The 17,761-nt window shown below is 41.6% G+C and overlaps 4 protein-coding genes and 1 non-coding gene across 6 annotated transcripts in view; all 5 read left to right on the forward strand.

The window, feature by feature from the left end:
* Window positions 1-1,077: 1,077 nt before the first annotated feature.
* Window positions 1,078-6,402, forward strand: rsl1d1 (ribosomal L1 domain containing 1). Of its 2 annotated transcripts, none has more exons than XM_085360465.1 (9): window positions 1,078-1,139; window positions 1,373-1,512; window positions 1,645-1,783; window positions 2,173-2,321; window positions 3,385-3,486; window positions 3,823-3,916; window positions 5,510-5,635; window positions 5,732-5,905; window positions 6,007-6,402. In XM_085360465.1, the coding sequence occupies exons 1-9, from the start codon at window positions 1,107-1,109 to the stop codon at window positions 6,136-6,138; spliced, it is 1,089 nt and encodes a 362-aa protein (XP_085216591.1). In that variant the 5' UTR covers window positions 1,078-1,106; the 3' UTR covers window positions 6,139-6,402. The 2 variants fall into 2 exon arrangements, with proteins under 2 accessions (XP_085216591.1, XP_085216593.1); XM_085360467.1 differs by having other exon boundaries at window positions 6,010-6,402.
* On the forward strand, window positions 3,576-3,703 carry LOC146626336 (small nucleolar RNA SNORA55). The gene has a single exon (XR_014906487.1). It is a non-coding gene; the product is annotated as a small nucleolar RNA SNORA55 (small nucleolar RNA).
* A 2,528-nt stretch (window positions 6,403-8,930) lies between the features above and the next one.
* pirt (phosphoinositide interacting regulator of transient receptor potential channels) lies at window positions 8,931-9,236 on the forward strand. Its single transcript, XM_085361804.1, has one exon. The coding sequence runs from the start codon at window positions 8,931-8,933 to the stop codon at window positions 9,234-9,236; it is 306 nt and encodes a 101-aa protein (XP_085217930.1).
* Window positions 9,237-9,419: 183 nt separating this feature from the next.
* Window positions 9,420-10,250, forward strand: LOC146626338 (transmembrane protein 238-like). Its single transcript, XM_085360468.1, has one exon. The coding sequence runs from the start codon at window positions 9,506-9,508 to the stop codon at window positions 9,998-10,000; it is 495 nt and encodes a 164-aa protein (XP_085216594.1). The 5' UTR covers window positions 9,420-9,505; the 3' UTR covers window positions 10,001-10,250.
* A 4,714-nt stretch (window positions 10,251-14,964) lies between these two features.
* Window positions 14,965-17,761, forward strand: part of snx29 (sorting nexin 29) — a 141,795-nt gene continuing 138,998 nt past the window's right edge. The window contains exons 1-2 of the mRNA XM_085361258.1: window positions 14,965-15,357; window positions 16,378-16,442. Coding sequence (XP_085217384.1) covers window positions 15,351-15,357; window positions 16,378-16,442 — 72 coding nt within the window. The 5' untranslated portion in view covers window positions 14,965-15,350. The remainder of the gene's footprint in view (window positions 15,358-16,377; window positions 16,443-17,761) is intronic.

Below are 17,761 nucleotides of genomic sequence, written 5' to 3' on the forward strand. Positions count from 1 at the left end.
GTAAATGTTCTATGCAGAGTGTTTGAGGGTAGATTAAGGAAGTCTGAAGTGGCAGAGATGCAGGACAGGTGTGAGGGCAGGGAGGTGGACGGGTTCAAGGTGAGAAAAAGATATCAGGGTGGAGAAGAGTGAAGTAATGGTAGCAGCAACAGAAAGGGAAAGTTTATCAGGTGGTAGTGAGATCTGAGGTATATTACGAAGCCAGATTAATGTCTTAACGAGCTATGTTGAGCTTAACGTCAGAGTTTTGCAAGTGAGGAAAGTGACTTTTTAAAAAAAACCTGGCTAAATCACGTGATTAACGATTTGCTCTGCACTAATCTCTTATTTGCCACAGTGCTGCATTTTACTGTTATATTTTATGCTTTTATTTATATTATAATTTTCCTTACAGTTTTTGAATCACCATTTTATCGTTAGCGTCATCATCTGTTATGTCTCTGATTGGAGTTGGTGGCACTTCGTTTCAGCCGGAAGAAGAGTCATGTGACGAGTCACAGATCCGGAAGCAGAAAGACCGATGTGCAAAAAAGGGATTTCCGGTATTTGCTGGCCTGAGCTGTGAAATACTTGTTGAACATATTTCCCGTGAATGATATCAGTTCCATTTTAAGCCAGAGAGAAAAAATTTTTTTGGCAAAGCTACTTTTATATATCCTTTATTTTTGGATGTAAAATTCACACTGACATTAAAACTTTATTTTTCAAGATAGATAAGGCCAATAGGGCAGCAGATATTTTAGAAGCATTTCACAGACTAGGATTTTCATTAGGATAGACAGGATTAGTCCATCCTGAGCTGTCTCCATAGGTGAGATGTTTGTTTTTTGTTTTGTTTTTTACAGGAACTTTATTGAACAAACAATGAGTATAAAACATATAAACAGATGAAATATACAAAAGAATAGAACATGAATACAAATAACCAGGGGTAAAAATAATAATGATTATATAAATACACCCCAAAATCCACATATATGTATTGTTTTGAGAGCCTTTTTGTTGGTGGAATCCGATATTGATTTTATGTACACATATATTTTACGTCATAGCATGACGCTCAACGCATGCGCCCTGGTGTTTTTTGGGGGGTCCACGTGTGAAGAATGGCAGAGAAAGCTTTACTGGACCGATCGCAGGTAAAAGTTTGATTGATTTGTGATTTCAGATTTGTTTGAATTAGTCGTTTTTAGAATGTTTGGGTTACGCTGCTTGTTAATAAAGTTTGTTACCACGTATCTAATGAGCCAGCTGGTTCCAACTAGCTTCTTCAACATGCTAACACGTTTGGCGTTAGCAAATGCTAACTTTTAGCTCAGGTATTAAGCTGCCTCATTTGTATTGCGGTGTCTTAACTTAATGTGTCTGACAGGTAAAGAAGGCCGTCCAGGCCCTGCAGGCCTTCCTAAAAAACAAAGCTAGTGGTGAAGCCCCGTTTCTGGATGAGACTCAGCATATCAGCCTGCTCTTCACCCTGTGGAAGATACCCAAAGAAGCGCAGACCATACGCATGTGAGCAGCCCAGGCGACTGAATTTTAGTTCCTCCGTCGCAGCAAATGTTTTCCAAATTTAAAGTAATTCGTTGATAATGGCATTCCCCCAGAGTCATTGTGTTTCTTTTGTTTTCTTTTTGTTATCCGCAGTCCCTTGCCCCATGGCCAGCGGTCAGACACAGAAGAGATTTGCCTCTTCACCAGAGATGAGCCCAACATGACCTCAGAGCAGACCCAGAGGTTTTATAAGAAGCTTCTGCAGGAGAGAGGTGTCAAAGGCATATCAGAGGTACGCTGTTCTAAACTGATGTTGGTCCAGGTTCAGCATTGCAAGCAACCAATCATATTGGTGTGAGGTCATAGTAGCATATGGAAAAGCCATCACATCACACCACTCACCTAACACAATAACCATAACTATAGTCCCACAACCCTAATCCTAACCATGATCATGTTCCCACCCTCATTGAAATCTGGCAAAGAGGAGTCAAGTCCACTTAAGCTGCTCAGAGTAGGTATAAAGGAAGAAGGGCTTAACTGCCACCTTTTTGGGAATTTTTCCTAAGTAGACATGGGCAAGGTTTTTTGTTTTTTTTGCTATCCTGAGTGTACATTTTTCTGCTTTAAACCGTCTTGTCAGTGGTAAGAAACATTCAGGGATGTGTTTGCCTGTGGCAGATCATACCGTATAAGGTCCTGAAGACGGAGTACAAACCATACGAAGCCAAGCGCCGCCTGCTGGGAAACTTTGACCTGTTCATTTCTGATGACCGCATCCGCCGACTGCTGCCATCGCACCTCGGGAAACATTTCTACAAAAGTAAAAAGTGAGAGCGCTTTTCAGTTTGTCCTGTTTAGTGTGTGTGTTAGAAAAATAAGAACTACGGTTTGACTGTAAACTATACTATATATACAAGGTTTTTTACTTCATGGGTTTATGCCAGGTCATGACATCACCCCCAAACGCAGCAGCAGACTGGCAAACCGCGGCCTCACCCCCAAACACTGTGGCAGATTGCAGTATAACCCCCAAACGCCACGGCAGACCTTGGCAATTTGCGGCATCACTGTCAAACGCAGTGGCAGGTCGTGGCAAGTTACGGCATCACTCCCAAACACTGTGGCAGATTGCAGCATCCCTCTCAAATGCAGTGGCAAGTCCCAGTCTCACCCCTGAACGCGACATCACTCCCAAACGCCGCGGCAGGTCGTAGCCAGTCGCACCATTGCACCCAAACACCGCAGCAAGTCGTGGTAAGCTGCAGCATCACTCCCAAACGCCGCGGCAGGTCGTAGCAAGTCGCGGCATCGCACCCAAACATTCTGGCAGACTGGCCAGTCGTGGCATCGTACCCAAACGCCACGGCCGGCCGTGGCAAGTCGTGGGCTCACCTCCACTCTTTGCTGTGCCATCCTGGCATGCAGTCGAGTCTTGGAATACAAACAGATTGACCAATCATGTTACTTGCCTCTCTTTTCGCGTCGGCTTCCTCAGAAACTCACTGCAGGTGATTCTCCGAGCCCTTGGCAATGCAGCTGCTCGTGCTTCTGTATGAGGATGAATGCAAGAAATTGGATTTGAAAATATAGCATTGAGCCACAGAAGCCACTAAGAAGCGTGGAGGGAGAACATGCCAAAGCAATACAAACTATCACATTAAAAAAAATTCAGCAGCAGAGGAGAAAAGAGCAAACCCAGGTATCCAAAGAAGATAAGAGCTTAATGTCATTTGAAACATTATTGAAAGCAAAGCCCCTTATTCCCACAATTTTTCACCCCCACTTGTGTTCTCTGAACGTTTCTCTGTTTTGGATACTTTGCTGCAAATGACTTTAAGGTGTCGTGTAGCTGCGACGGTTCTATTCTTACCCTTTTGCTTTCTTTTCCAGAGAGCCGCTGTGCGTGAACCTGCAGAGCAAGCATCTGGCCAGAGACATCGAGAGAGTCATCCAGGGGACCAGCCTGAAGGTTACCAACAAGGGCTGCTGCTGGTGAGATTTATTCACGTGTCCCTGGTTTCAGCTTTTTGTGCAGAAATTCCCCTTTATTAAAAACTCTTCGGTAGCAGATGATCTTAACTGCACCTCAGTACAACCTTGTCGATTCTCTGTAATCGATACGGGTCAGACTGGTGCTATAGAAACTCAAAGTAAATCCAGATGGACCTCCTCTTTCTGTGGAGCCTGTCTCTACAACTTTGATACACAATGTTTAGCATCTTACTCGGTTAAAAAATAAGAAACAGTCACATTGGTGCTTCATATACTGCTGCTGTGATCTGTGTGTTTGGTAACACTGTGTTTTCGTGCACTCTGCCTGTGTTGCAGTATGGCACGTGTTGCCCACTCGGGCATGACTGCAGACGAGGTGACGGAAAACATCGAGGCTGCCGTGCAAACAGTGGTCACCAAACTGCGCATGGTGAGAACTTTTTGTTTTACATTTGGTTGTTAGATTTTAGACTTATCACACCCCGACTGAGCTGATCTATGCCAGCTCTCAATAATATTCCTGATATTGAGATGGTAATTGTTATTCTCTCACTGATAGGAAAAGTAGCTGTGTAGAAATGTGCAAATCACAGTAGTTTGAAGCCGCAGTAGTTTTAGAAGGCTTTGTAGTTGCATCAAAGTGATGGCAACATAAATCCCCAGTAAGGCTCTGCCTCTTTAGCGTGGGAGGGAAGTCCCCACAACTGGTTCCAGCACCAGTCTACTGGTGAGAAAAACAAAAATCCAGCATCTCGGTGCAGAAATGAAGAGTTTTGAGTCGTACGTGTCATAATAGCATGTAGATAACAGCTGATTTGTTTCATTGGCTTCAGCAGTTTTTATTTTGCCTGTGATTAAACGTGATGGATGATGCGTTCAGTGGGATCGGGTCTTTCGTGCAGTCAGTTGTTAATTGATTGTTTCGTGTATGGAAGAAAACGCACCTCTCGGTATCAAACGGCACAATTTTTGTGCAGCAAAATGGGCACTGATCAGCGTTAGGGTTGGGCAATGTGAGGAAAATCTAATATTCCGATTATTTTGTGGCTATGTTGCAATACGCGATAAAATATCACAATATGTCCTGAGCCTCAGTGTCCCCAGCACCGGGGACAAAGGGAGTGAGCTGCAGTTTAAGCCTAAGTGAAGTCAGCGTGTGTGGATCCACAGAAACATCCGAATCTCAGCTAAAAGCTCAAATAAACCATTTCAACAACCATCGAACAGCGAAAACGGCAAACTATTAAAAACGCAGTTACGCAATGTCGTGAAATGTGCCTAAACACAAACAAGGAAGCTACAAACTCACTTGACTTTACGTAACCAAGCAAACGGCACGTGTAGAGATCTCACAGATTCAGACCAAAATAACTTTGTTTGATAAAAAATAACATGGAATTAAACTTACCGTGCTGTTTTTCTCTCGCCGATCGCAGTCGTAGGTCGGGTCACAGCTGGTTTATTTAAAGTTTTCTTTGGTGTGCGGGGAGACGTTCACACGTGGAGTTTAAAACATTTTTCATTTTGCAGTGGATCACTTTTCAGCTGGTGGAATAACTTTGTGGTTCTTCGACCTTTTCCGGCAATAGTTTAACGGCATGATTTGCAAATTACCGCATTTTGTTTAACGTCCTCCTCGTGAAATCCAAGTCTGAATCGCCTGCCGTCGCCATATTTCTCCTTTCTGATGGTGTATAAACGCGCATGCTCAGTGCAGTGTGCCGGGTAGAAAACTTTCCGGTTGGGAGGGGGGATTAATGATGCATTCGCAGCTTGTGGGAGAAAAAAAACTCAGTGAATTATGTGCAGACAGCTTAATATTTCCATGGCAACCTATACTCGATGGTTACGATAAAGCTATTTTAACCATGGTACGTGGACAAACTTACGATACATCGAGTATATCGTCCAACACTATTTAGAGTTTGCAATTTCAGTTTGGAATTCAAAAAGTTGCACAGCGTTCTTTTATGTATCGATGCAAGTTTTTCTTGCCGTGTCTGATTTGATCGCTGTTTTACAGAAAGGACCAGTGATTAAACTCATCCACATTAAGAGTCAAACGTCGGTGGCTCTGCCTGTCTACACCTCAGACTTGGGCCATCTCTCTGTCCTGGAGTCTAAACAAGCTCAGACGCCTAAAGACAAGGTGAGTACAAGTTAGCACTCAAAATGTATTATTTTTTTTGTATAAGCTGCATTTGTTGAAACATTCGGAAAAGTAACAAGTTTGTGTGCATTTCAGGAATCTGCATCCACAAAGAAAAATAAGACGGAGGACAAAGAGCAAGCAGATGCTACTGCAGAGGGCAAGAGGAAGGTGAAGAAGGTGAAGAAAAATAAAGCAGCAGCTGAAGAGGAGGAAGAAATCCCACAGCTGGTTCCCATAGAAACCCCTGTCAAAAAGCCTAAACTGGAGGTCAGTACTTTTCACAGCTGTTTGAGTTGAAGGGAACCTCAGCAGATGATTCAGGTTTTGTTTTTCTTTGGCATCGTTAACGTTTCCTCTGTTTTTTGTAGAAGGCGTCCAAAAAGAAGAAGCTGGAGAAAGCCCCCAAACCCGCAGCGCTGAAGAAAGGAACAAAAGCTCAGAGCAAACTGATCAAGAAGACCGACTCCAAAGTAAAAAGAAAAGTACCTAAAGTGAAATGATCGTTAACGTGGACATTGAATTATTTTTTTTTCTCTGTTCTTCTTTTTCCCTCTAGTTTTGTTGTATTCTGTGAATGTAATGTCACTGTTTGATGACAGAGACAAAACTACTCATGTGTTTGATTCAAGCCCATCTTGTGCTGAGTCATCATACAGTGTCAGTGCCTTGGACTCGACCTAATCAAGCAGCTAACGTGTGAAAGATTCTCTCACAATTCCCAGTTTTCATATACAGTGTTGGGGTTACGTGCTGTTGTAATAAAACCTGAACGCTGAAATATTTTGTCATTAAATGTGTTTGAAACTGGAGGAGTTGCAGCGGAGGCTGGAGCCTATCCCAGCTACAATAGGGCGGAGGCGGGGTACGTCCTGGACCAGTCACCGCCTGATGCAGGGCTAAAGTGTGGTGCATTAGTTTTCATGTGTACTGTTGTCAATGCACCTAATGGTTTTTATGCAATTTATTGCAAAAAAAATGTGCAATTCTTTTACGTTTTGTGGGTGAAAACATTACACAAGCTCAAATACAATACACATGGTATTACAGGGTTAAGGGCTGTAGTTGGTTAATATGATTACTTGTTGCCACTGACAAATGGAAATGCATTCAAATTATATTTATATGATTAATATGGGATTATAAAATTCAGCTTCAATTGGAGATGTTAAAAGTTTGTTGTTGAAGGCTTACAGCCATTTTCTGCTAAGATTCAAGTGTTCAATTACAGACACTTCACTAGTAACAGTGTTTGAGTAGTTTGGCTGGTGGGAAATGTTGATGAGTGTATAATTTTGACAACGATCCAAAATGTGCTGAAAAAGGCACTCGGTGAGTTTTTGAAAATTGTGGGGGGAATATTGTGCAGCAGGTGAGTCAATCTATTGGTGCATTTTACTTGTTGAACGTGACGCTAATGGCAGTAACCTCACAAACGAGAAACCCCGCTGCTCCGTGATGTCAGCAGATTCAATGCCCTCAAAGGATTCATGACAAGTTAAAATGAAGATTTTATGTACAGTGATGCTAATTTGCCCAATTACAATGACTTCCTGAAAGTAGAGGAGTGTGCACACAAAAATGGATTAATTCCTCCACTATAAAAAAACATTGTTGCTCAACCTATCAAACCCGAGTCTCCATTTAAAAGCTATAATAAGGCAGCAATGTGAATAAAACACTTGAATTTAACTGTTTGCCAACCTCATATTCAGAATGTTTTTGCTATCACGTGCAGGCACAGCCTTGCTTATTGTAAATGAATCACAGTTCTTTATTATGACATTCATTAGTTCTGAAAGGTGGATTTTTTTTTCAATTTCTCTAATATTTGGAAACTTGCAAAGATGCATAAAGTAATCGAGCAGTGGATGAAGCCTGATGTGTAATCCTGTGAACAATTTAGAGAAGATAATGAGATGCTGCTTTTTTAGGCCTGGAAAGATGAGTATTTTCAGCTACTCCTGTTATTTACAGCTGCACTTGTTGGTCAAATGGCAGCAAAATAATTGTGAATAGGCAACTACACTGCTAAACTGCACTCTGTTTGGGAACCTCTGGGACATGATTTATCAGTGCATCTATGCCACAAATTACACAGACTGTCCAAGGAGCTCACTCGGGTCTCAGAGGAGACCGGAACACCATCCACCTTACATCAAGGAGGATTAGCTCGTACATCAGCAAGGAATAATCATGTGGCTTACATGGTTGAGGATTTATACAGACTATCTATCTATCTATATGTATGAACAGTTGTTTGCTCTAACATGTATTAGCCTTGTTTGCTTGTGCTGGATATGGCTCTGTGCTTGCAAAGCCATCCAGCTGTATCAGATGACATCCCCATTGTTAATGGGAATAATACCTATAATACCTAGCCTGTGCAGCAGCTGTCAGCAAGTAATAGTGCGTTGTGTGTGTGTGTGAGAGAGAGAGAGAGAGAGTGGAGAGGGTGGAGTATATCCAATATATGAAACTCTGCATTTCTTTGCAACATAATAATGTCAGAAACTGCAAGCATGCATAACATTCTACACACCATCTGATTCTTGTGACAATAAGCAGTTTTGGGTTGTTTTTTCCCTGCTTTCGAATAGACAGCCTTTGTTTTGGAAGTGTACTGTAATTCACTAGATAATTACTTTAGATACTTACTTAATTATTTACTACCTGTACACACATCTACACGTGGTGTGGTAAGCTTGCAGTTGTTGATTAAATTAACTTATTGCCTATTTGTCGGTCACAGCAGGCATTTTAGACAAAGACGCAACCAGTCGTAATAAGGATGTGGTGAATTTATTTAGTGGAGCTTCACCTGCCACAACAAGTCAAGGCATAACATGCAAAAAAGGAAAAAAAAAATATATATATTAAAAAAAATATTAAAAAAAAAAAAAAAAAAAAGGAAGTGTACTGTAACAAGATCGTCCTGACAGCAAGCTAATGAGAGGTGATGACATTGTTGTCATCAGGTGGGCTGCGACTGTCTGTCCTCACTCAGCTGTGTGGGTGTGGTGGCCCATCTGGAATTACAGCGTGTTCACGGGTTACTGAGCAGCAGATTAAGAGATGCATCAGGCAGTCACACACTTGGTCATCGTGCAGATGATACAACTCTTTCATGTGACTTTTGGGAGGTGCTGCATTCTTGACAGATGTCTGCATGGACTGAGAGAATGAACAGAACGGCTCGGGACTGATTTAAAGAAGACAATCGGTGTCCTGTTGAGGTCCACTTGCTATCATCTCCCTTCTCTGTACATCAAAGGTACAAGGCTTTGTTTCAACTATGGAAACTTCTTTTTCGGGTGACTTTGGGAGCCAGCGGTTGTACCCAGACACACAGCCAGCAGCTGCTGAAGGCCCGGGCCGTGCTTACCTCCACAAACCTATCATCATGATTGTGATGGGATCTCTGATGTCTGTAGCAGGCGCAGTACTTTTACTGCTCCAGTACTCAGGGGTGACTGAAGCGTCCCGCTCTGTAGCCTCGGCCTGCCTGTCTTTAGGGCTGATGTTTGTGGCGATGGGGCTGGTGTGGGTCCCCATTCTGAAAGAGAAGGAAAGGCGGAAACGGATCAGCCAGGGGGCTTGAGCAGAAGATGGAAAAGACTTGATGATGTCAAAGATAAAATGCTATTAAATGCTCTTTATAGTGCTCTGACACATCCAGTACAGTCAAGCTGGTGTGGCTCTTGCTGATAATGGCCTGAGTACACTGTACTTTGACCGTGTCACAGCAGGTTGTTTTATGTTTCTCTCAGCGAGGATCAGACTTGATTGTCTTTGCTTTTACACCGGCTGCTAAAGTTAGTCGCTTTGGATTTTCTTCCACGTCTGGATAAACTCTTTGGATAAGTTATCATGTCAACACCTGTACAGGTGGAGCCCATCATGGAGAAGAGGTACGGAGGAGTTGGCCGCTGCAAGTGCTCATTTTGGTTCGCAGTGGCCCACGACATACTCGGTGTCTTGATTATAATGATTGGGGTGTTTGGAGGACTGGTTATCCACGATCTGTTTGTCTACGGCGGGGCCATTATCCTCTTCCTCAGCCTGATCTGGTGGGTGTTCTGGTACACGGGGAACATCGACGTGCCGCCGGAGGAGCTGGAGGACGACGTGGGCTTGACGAAGCAGAAGAACCGTGGACTGAGCCGGGCGGTGAGGCGCTTGTCTGATCGCCTCGCCAGCGGGATCAGGAACTCCTTCAGAAAGAGCGGCAGGCTGGTTAGACAGGGCCCCCCGGCCGACAACGGAGTTGTAAACGCCGGTGCAGATGTGTCGCTCTCTACAATCTACGACGGCACCCTGGCTTCTACTTCAAACGAATTTGTGAGAGAGACACTGTCAGTGTGAGCTGCTCCACGGCAGAACACAGAGACACGGACTGCGATCATTATATTTGCCTTTTGTTGAAAAGGATTTTGTGTTTGCTCTACCAACATGCACAACTAATGATTAGGTAACAATGAAGTGCTGCCCTGACAAGAGCCACATGATTGTACCTTGCTGATAAGATGCAAACTTTGCACACTATAACAGTGTTTTTACATGACACCGATTAAGAGACAACAGCCTCCTCACTTATCACTATTTCTGATATTATTCGCGTCACAGATTTTGACTGTAAATAGAAAATGAAAAGGTATATTGATAAATGTGTTACGGACAGCCTTTTATTGTAAAAGAACGGCAGTAGAAGTGTGCTAAACACGATCAGAGGAATGATGTGTGGTTTTTATGGTTTTTGTAACAAGTTAAATTTATAACATTTACTCAAATTAATATTTTATGTTAAAAAAGCTTCAATGTCGTCACCCAAAATAAACACATTGTAGTTTTGATGACACAGGAAAGTTCCATGCTTGTTTATGCGTCATGAAAGTGATAAGTCAAGCTAAGTTTAGATCATTCAGCTATTTGCTACCAGCTGTCTGGTTTCAGGTCCCCCTGTGTGCTTATATGTGTTGCAACAATCAATGGCCCTACATGGTAAATAAAATCTATCACAGATTGGCTTCAAACTAAGAACTTAGACCTTTTATAGAGGCACAGACAATAAATCAATAAACCATGTGACGGGATGACCCCAAGAAAGCGATTCAGCCCAGAGTGTGGTTCAACTGAAGCCTTGCAGTTATGAAGGTACACAAATTCTTTAACATTGTGCAGGTCTGACCTTCTGTCAAAGAAGGTTTTGTTACAAATATAAGACGACTTATTATGACTTTCCACATTTTTTTTCGTATGTTACAGTTACAGTAGTACAGACGTGGACAAAATTGTTGGTACCCTTCGGTCAATGAAAGAAAAACTCACAATGGTCACAGAAATAACTTTAATCTGACAAAAGTAATAATAAATAAAAATTCTATAAATCTTAACCAGTGAAAGTCAGACATTGCTTTTTCAACCATGCTTCAACTGAATTATTTAAAAAAAAATAAATGCATGAAACAGGCCTGGACAAAAATGATGTTACCCACAACTTTTATATATTTTGTTGCACAACCTTTTGAGCCAATCACTGCAACCAAACGAATCCTGTAACTGTCAGTGAGACTTCTGCAACTCTCAGCAGGTATTTTGGCCCACTCCTCATGAGCAAACTGCTCCAGTTGTTTAGGTTTGAAGGGCACCTTTTCCAGACTGCATGTTTCAGCTCCTTCCAAAGATGCGCAACAGGATTGAGGTCAGGGATCATAGAAGGCCACTTTAAAATAGTCCAATGTTTTCCTCTTAGCCATTCTTGGGTGTTTTTAGCTGCTTGTTTTGGGTCATTGTCCTGTTGTAAGACCCATGACCTGCAACTGAGACCAAGCTTTCTGACACTGGCCAGCAAATTTCTCTCTAGAATCCTTTGATAATCTTGAGATTTCATTGTACCCCGCACAGATTCAAGACACCCTGTGCTGCAAAGCAGCCCCAGAACATAACCGAGCCTCCTCCATGTTTCACATTTGGGACAGTGTTCTTTTCTTGATATGCTTCATTTTTCCGTCAGTGAATATAGAGCTGATGTGCCTTGGCAAAAAGTTCAATTTTTGTCTCATCTGTCCACAGGACATTCTCCCAGAAGCTCTGTGGCTTGTCAACTGTAGTTTGGCATATTCCAGTCTGGCTTTTTTATGATTTGTTTTCAACAATGGTGTCCTCCTCGGTCGTCTCCCATGTAGCCTACTTTGGCTCAAACAACAACAGATGGTGTGAACTAACACTGATGTTCGTTGAGCATGAAGTTCAGCTTTGATCTCTTTAGAAGTCTTTCTGGGCTCTTTTGTTACCATTCGGATTATCCGTCTCTTTGATCTGTCATCAATTTTCCTCCTGCAGATCTTAAATTTCTGAATGACATGTGCAACTGTAGTCACAGGAACATCTAGCTGCTTGGATGATTTATGATTTTGATTTTATGATTTTCTTTCTAATCACCTGAGACAACTCTTTCCTTTGCTTCCTCTGGTCCATGTTAAGTGTGGTACACACCATGTCACCAAACAACACAGTGACTATCTGGAGTCCTATATATAGGCCCACTGACTGATTACAAGATTTTAGACACCTGTGATGCTGATTACTGGACACATTATTTTCATTCTTTTCTAGGGGTACCATCATTTGTGTCCAGGCCTGTTTCATGCATTTATTTTTTAAATAATTCAGTTGACGCATGGTTGAAAAGCAATGTCTGACTTTTACTGGTTAAGATTTATAGAATTTTTATTTATTATTACTTTAGTCAGATTAAAGTTATTTCTGTGACCATTGTGAGTTTTTCTTTCATTTACCGAAGGGTACCAACAATTTTGTAAACGTCTGCAGATGCTTACATTAAACATACCCAAAGTTTGAAAAAGGTTGCTGAGCATACGGACAAGTTATCACTATGAGCAAAAGAAAAGGTGCTCTGAATGCTCGATATCAGGTGTGTTTCTTTCTTTTCTTTCTACTACTGGCTAAAAACATCTTTAATATGGTCATTTGAGTAATGGCTGTGAGGACAAACCTGCTGTTTAGAACTTTTTTTTATTTGGACGAGCCAATCAGAAGAAAGAAGACTTAAAGGGAGGGAGCTAAAACAGCTTCTTTTAGAGGATGGTGTGAAAAGCTGCACTAAGGCTCAGTATAAGACAAAGAAGATGTTTTTTTCTTTTAACTGTGAAAAAAAAATACTGAGTTGGACATGAGCGTAGGTTTCCAGTAACTTTTTACATTGCCAATATCTTATTTTGTAAGCGATTCTACTTGAGTTTTGTTAGCTCGAAGATCTACTTCAGACATGACTGAAGATTTACCTCTTCTTGGATAAAAAACAAAGCCCAGAGTAAATGACTGGGCTGGAGAGCTGTTAAATGCCACCAACACCTCCTCCTTTATCCAAAAAACCTACAGCGATCACCTCCCAGTGTTTCGACTCCCAGTTATCTTTTGGTCCAGGACCAGCTGTGAGCTCATAAACTCTGTTCAAAGTATGAATTTCAGGGTGCTAAACTCTGAACCACCCATGTTAAATCAAATAATAATAATAATACTGATATCATGTTAATCATACACAAGTAGTAATACCATAAATTAGTATGTTGGTGCTCGTTTTGCCATGTTATTGTCCCAGACTCTCTGTCCACCTGCCTAAACACATACCCTGATTTGCTATAAAACATATAATAGGCACAGTCAAAGATAAATGCAGTTATGGAGTCTTCTGAGTCATAGAACCATGAAAGTCTATCATTGTGAACCTTTGTTGCAGGCTGAATGTCAAACATGCAAGAGTAGTTTTTTTATGACAGCTGAAGTTGATCATTACATCAGGTCCTTCAGACTTTTTAGCCGTGCATACATAAAATCTGTAAATTCTTTCACATGACTCGTGTTCACAAGACTGCATACAGCATTTGCTCCACCTGACACTGCATGGCCTGCAATAAGTGGCTATGTGGAATTTTCATCTCTCCCCAGTGCTGTCCTCAGGTAAGTCTCATATTCAATCATCAGTTTTGCTTGATACTTTTTAGATGCCAGTTTACATAGCAGTTTAACTGTTTATTCATTCTACAAACACCTGGGTATTTACAGTATGTGCTTAGTTGATGTCAGCTGATACAAATGCAGCAGTTTAAACTAGAAACAAGGTTACTGTTAACCTTGCAAAGTAGAGCACCACAGGATGTGGTGATCGAATGTACTTTATTAAAGTGCATTATTAATGTACTCTTACTTTATTCAAGTATTTCTATGTTTTCGTGTTTTCTCCTACTGCTGTTAGTACACTCAAAAAAATCTGTTGTTGGATGAACACAATTTAATCATGGCACCCTTTTTGCACACAATTTAACCAAGTACAATAAACCATTTTCTTTTGCTTATACCCCACTGCATTACGGGTATAGATATTGTTCTTTGGACTCCATACCACTTATTTTAAAGCTTTAGTTGGTTATTCTTGTCGTAAGAGATCTATTTTACAGTCATGTGAAAAAGAAAGTTTTATGTGCGCCCAATGATTCGATAACTTGTAGAACCAGTTTTATCAGCGATTACATGAAGCAACTGTTTTCTGTATTGCTTTATGAGGCTGTCACACTGGAGGAGTTTTCATTAATGCACGGCACTCTTAAGGTGGCACCACAGCATTTCAGGGGTGCTGAGGTCTGGACTGAAATAACTGGGTCATTGGAGCACATTCATTATTTAGTTTTCCAGCCGTTCTGTTGTAGATTTGCTGCTGTGTTTGAGATCATTGCTTTCTTGCACGAACTGATTTTGGCTGAGCTTTAGCTTGAAAACTACCCTCTGAAAACTTTTCCTTTTTCATGTGACCTTATGATCCTGCGGTGGACTAGTTTCTGCAGGCACCTTGTTGGCCAACAGCACCTGAAGCAGCCATTGTTAACACGGACCCCACCCAAACCTGAACTTGCTTCTGCTGCATGTTAACATCCTGTTAAAAGGGAGTTTTTCCTTCCCACTGTCGCCAGGTGCTTGCTCATAGGGGATACATATGACTGTTGGGATTTTCTCTGTATTATTATGGGGTCTTTACCCTACAACCATTGTTGTGATTTGGGGCTATATAATTAAAACTGAATTGAATTAGGGACATCTCTGGGGGAAAACCAGCTTGTGCACCCTTGTGGCAGGGCTGGTGTAAAACGTTTTCTACACTTTTGATTTCAGATAAAATATTTAATGCTTTTTACTTCTGTTTCAAACGCTAGAGTTATATTACAAAAGACTACAACTCCCACTTCCGCTTAGCCGTCATATGACGACTGTGTGTTTTGTCATGTGACCCTGGCGCTGCTATGTCAGTCCTCCGTTTCCCTTTTTCGCAGTGTCGCAGGCAGCAAACCGAAAACAGTCCGTTTCTGTCCGAAACGGCCCAACACACCTTAGACCCGTCCTGTAGCTGGTTAGAAAACACACTCCGGTTCGTGCTTGTCGCACTTTACCCGTGTATTTGGCTGTGTGCAACTCCTACATGTCAGAGTGGTAGACTCACAGCTCTGCAGCTTACCGGCAGGCCTCGCTGTTCACCGACTAAGCATCAGTCCTCACGCCGCCCTTGGGTGGGTCCGGCTCGGCCAAAGAGACAGCATGGTCCCGGTGCATCGCTAGCCTCTTGTGATTAAAGGCGACATCAAGGGATGAATGGTATCAGTGGGGAAGTGTTTAGCTTGGATGCTACTGGAGTCTGTTTATAAGGATGAACGGTAAGATTTGCTGTTTCACTGCTTTCTGTTTCTTACCCATAAAATCACAACATGTCAAATCACGCCTGCAGGAGATTGCTCAGAAACTTGGCGAGACTTTCTAAGTTTCATTTGGGGGCCTTTTAGTTGGTTTCCATAATGTCTGATATTGTTCGACACATGGCTTTCCCCCCTTTTTGCTAGCTTTGTTGAAACGATAGATCGAGGTCAAGAATGCTCCAGGAAAACGAAGCAGTTCCGCACAATGTAAGTGGGGTTTCTCAGGAATGAAAGTGTTAAAACGGTCTTATTTTTGCAAATGTTTCCAGTGTGTAAACAACTGGAAACCCCATAATGCTTAGGCCAACTGTGACTGAAAGCTGGAAAGCACCTAATAGTTTTTATATGAGGGAAGTATGCTTGAAGTCTCTGGAAAGCCTTGAAGCTTATGGTAAGAGGTGTGTGTTTAACAAGCTCCTGGCCTAAATTCACAGGTAAACAAGCTGGTGGATGAAAGTAACTTAAGTCCCTTTGCAAACTCACAGGTGCTCCAGAGGAAACACATGACCGGGGAGCTGCTCCAGTGGGTTGGCAGCTCTTCGATGACTTAAAACCTTTGAGACAAGGAGCATCATCATTGCCATTGTGAATATGCTGTCTGGGCTGCAGGGTTAATGATTACTAATGTTGATTCGTCTGCTATTTTTTTCTGGATAATTCACTCAGCCCATAAAATGTTAATATAAAACATTGTTCCACAGTGCTTCTAGAGGTTAAAGAATCCTCACAGTACCCTGTAATATTAACGTCCATAGGCGCTTCCTGTCGCAGTTGGAGCTCAGCAGTCCTTAAACGCAGAACTTCGCAGTCAGTTTTGATTATTTATGTTGATTCCGAGCAGCCATTACTTGCCACACAACTTCATTTCCTTCTTCATTGTCATGAATAATGAATGGAGTAACGATAAATGATGGGAAATTTAATCTGTGGCAACGTCATTTTCCTCATTCCTCTTGTTTTTGTTTGTGTTACCCTCCGCAGGCACCCAGCAGACTGATACAAAGAGGCAGAACCTCCTGGAGAGGCTGCTGGATGCTGTGAAGCAGGTGAGCTACCGGTTATCTGGACGTTCTTTATGCTGGAGACGAGAAATTATCATCAGTGCTGCAGTCCACATAGACTGAGCGAGGTTTAATAATTTTAAGCCTCTGCTTTTATGGTCAGGAAATCAGCTCACATTAAATGTGTGACTAGTTGTGAGTGATCTTTTCTTTGGAACAGGCTTTTTTTAAATTCCCGGTCAACATTTTTGTGGTGACTGAATTTGTTACAGTTCCTTCTATCTCCCTTTCTATAAACACAATGGAGGAAGTAAAACCGAGTTCTGTTGACGGCCTCTGTAACCCAATATTCTGTAGAACAAAGTTAAAAACATGGGTAGAGTCCTACCTAAAAGAACACAATGACCATGAATACAAACCCCATTCCAAAAAAGCTGCGGTTGTTTGTAAAATATGAATAAAGACAGAGTCAAACCTAGGATGCTTAATTGAAAGTAGTTGAAAAACATGAAAAAATATATACCGTAATTCCCGGACTACAGAGCGCACCTGATAAAAAGCTGCATGCTCTAATTTTAGAAAGAAAATCAATTTTGTACTTGTACAGGCCGCACCCGATTTTAAGCTGTATGCGTTTCACTTGTAATATGAGATATTTACACAGAAATATTACACGTGAGGCTTTTTAATGTTTAATTTAATCCGTAAGGTAACATAAACGTTATGCTAACATACAAAAATACATACTGCAAATGCTTTTTTTCCTCGAACAGCGCTACCTTTAAGTATACATACGTATCAGTAACACACAAATTACGTTGCTTATGGTTTTTTTACGGAACAGTGCACAAACAACATTACAACATCTCTTAACAACCGGTAAAAATATATACCGAATATATACTACTTATCAATTTTATTGGTCTACTGTTACCAGGCAAAATGTTTTTGGCTGCATGAAAAAAAAAATGCATTAGCTGCACGTCAGTATAAGCCGCAGTGTTCACAGTGTGGGGAAAAAGTAGTGGCTTATGACCCGAAAACTACGGTACACGTTAGGGCTGTGCGATATGACCAAAATCTCATATCCCGATATAGGAATTTTATCGTCCTGATAACGATATAAATCACAAAAATGTAACATTTTCTGTAAATTCTGTGAATCTCGGGCAGCTCGTCTTGCGGGAAGTGTTTCCAGCTGCGCGTCATGTAGCTGGAGTCGAGTGTTTTAACAGATGCATGAAACGATACATTTTTAGACATAAGTTGTAAAGGCCGCTGTTTTCTTTGTGAGTATTTATTACACGGCGTGCTGCAGGGAAAAGCCTGTTCTAACGTTTGAGTCTGAGGTTTATTTTTTAGCA

This window comes from Diplotaxodon limnothrissa, linkage group LG8, assembly GCF_057381915.1.
Source record: "Diplotaxodon limnothrissa isolate DT_005_m linkage group LG8, D_limnothrissa_male_GT1.1, whole genome shotgun sequence".
NCBI classification, from domain to species: domain Eukaryota; kingdom Metazoa; phylum Chordata; class Actinopteri; order Cichliformes; family Cichlidae; genus Diplotaxodon; species Diplotaxodon limnothrissa.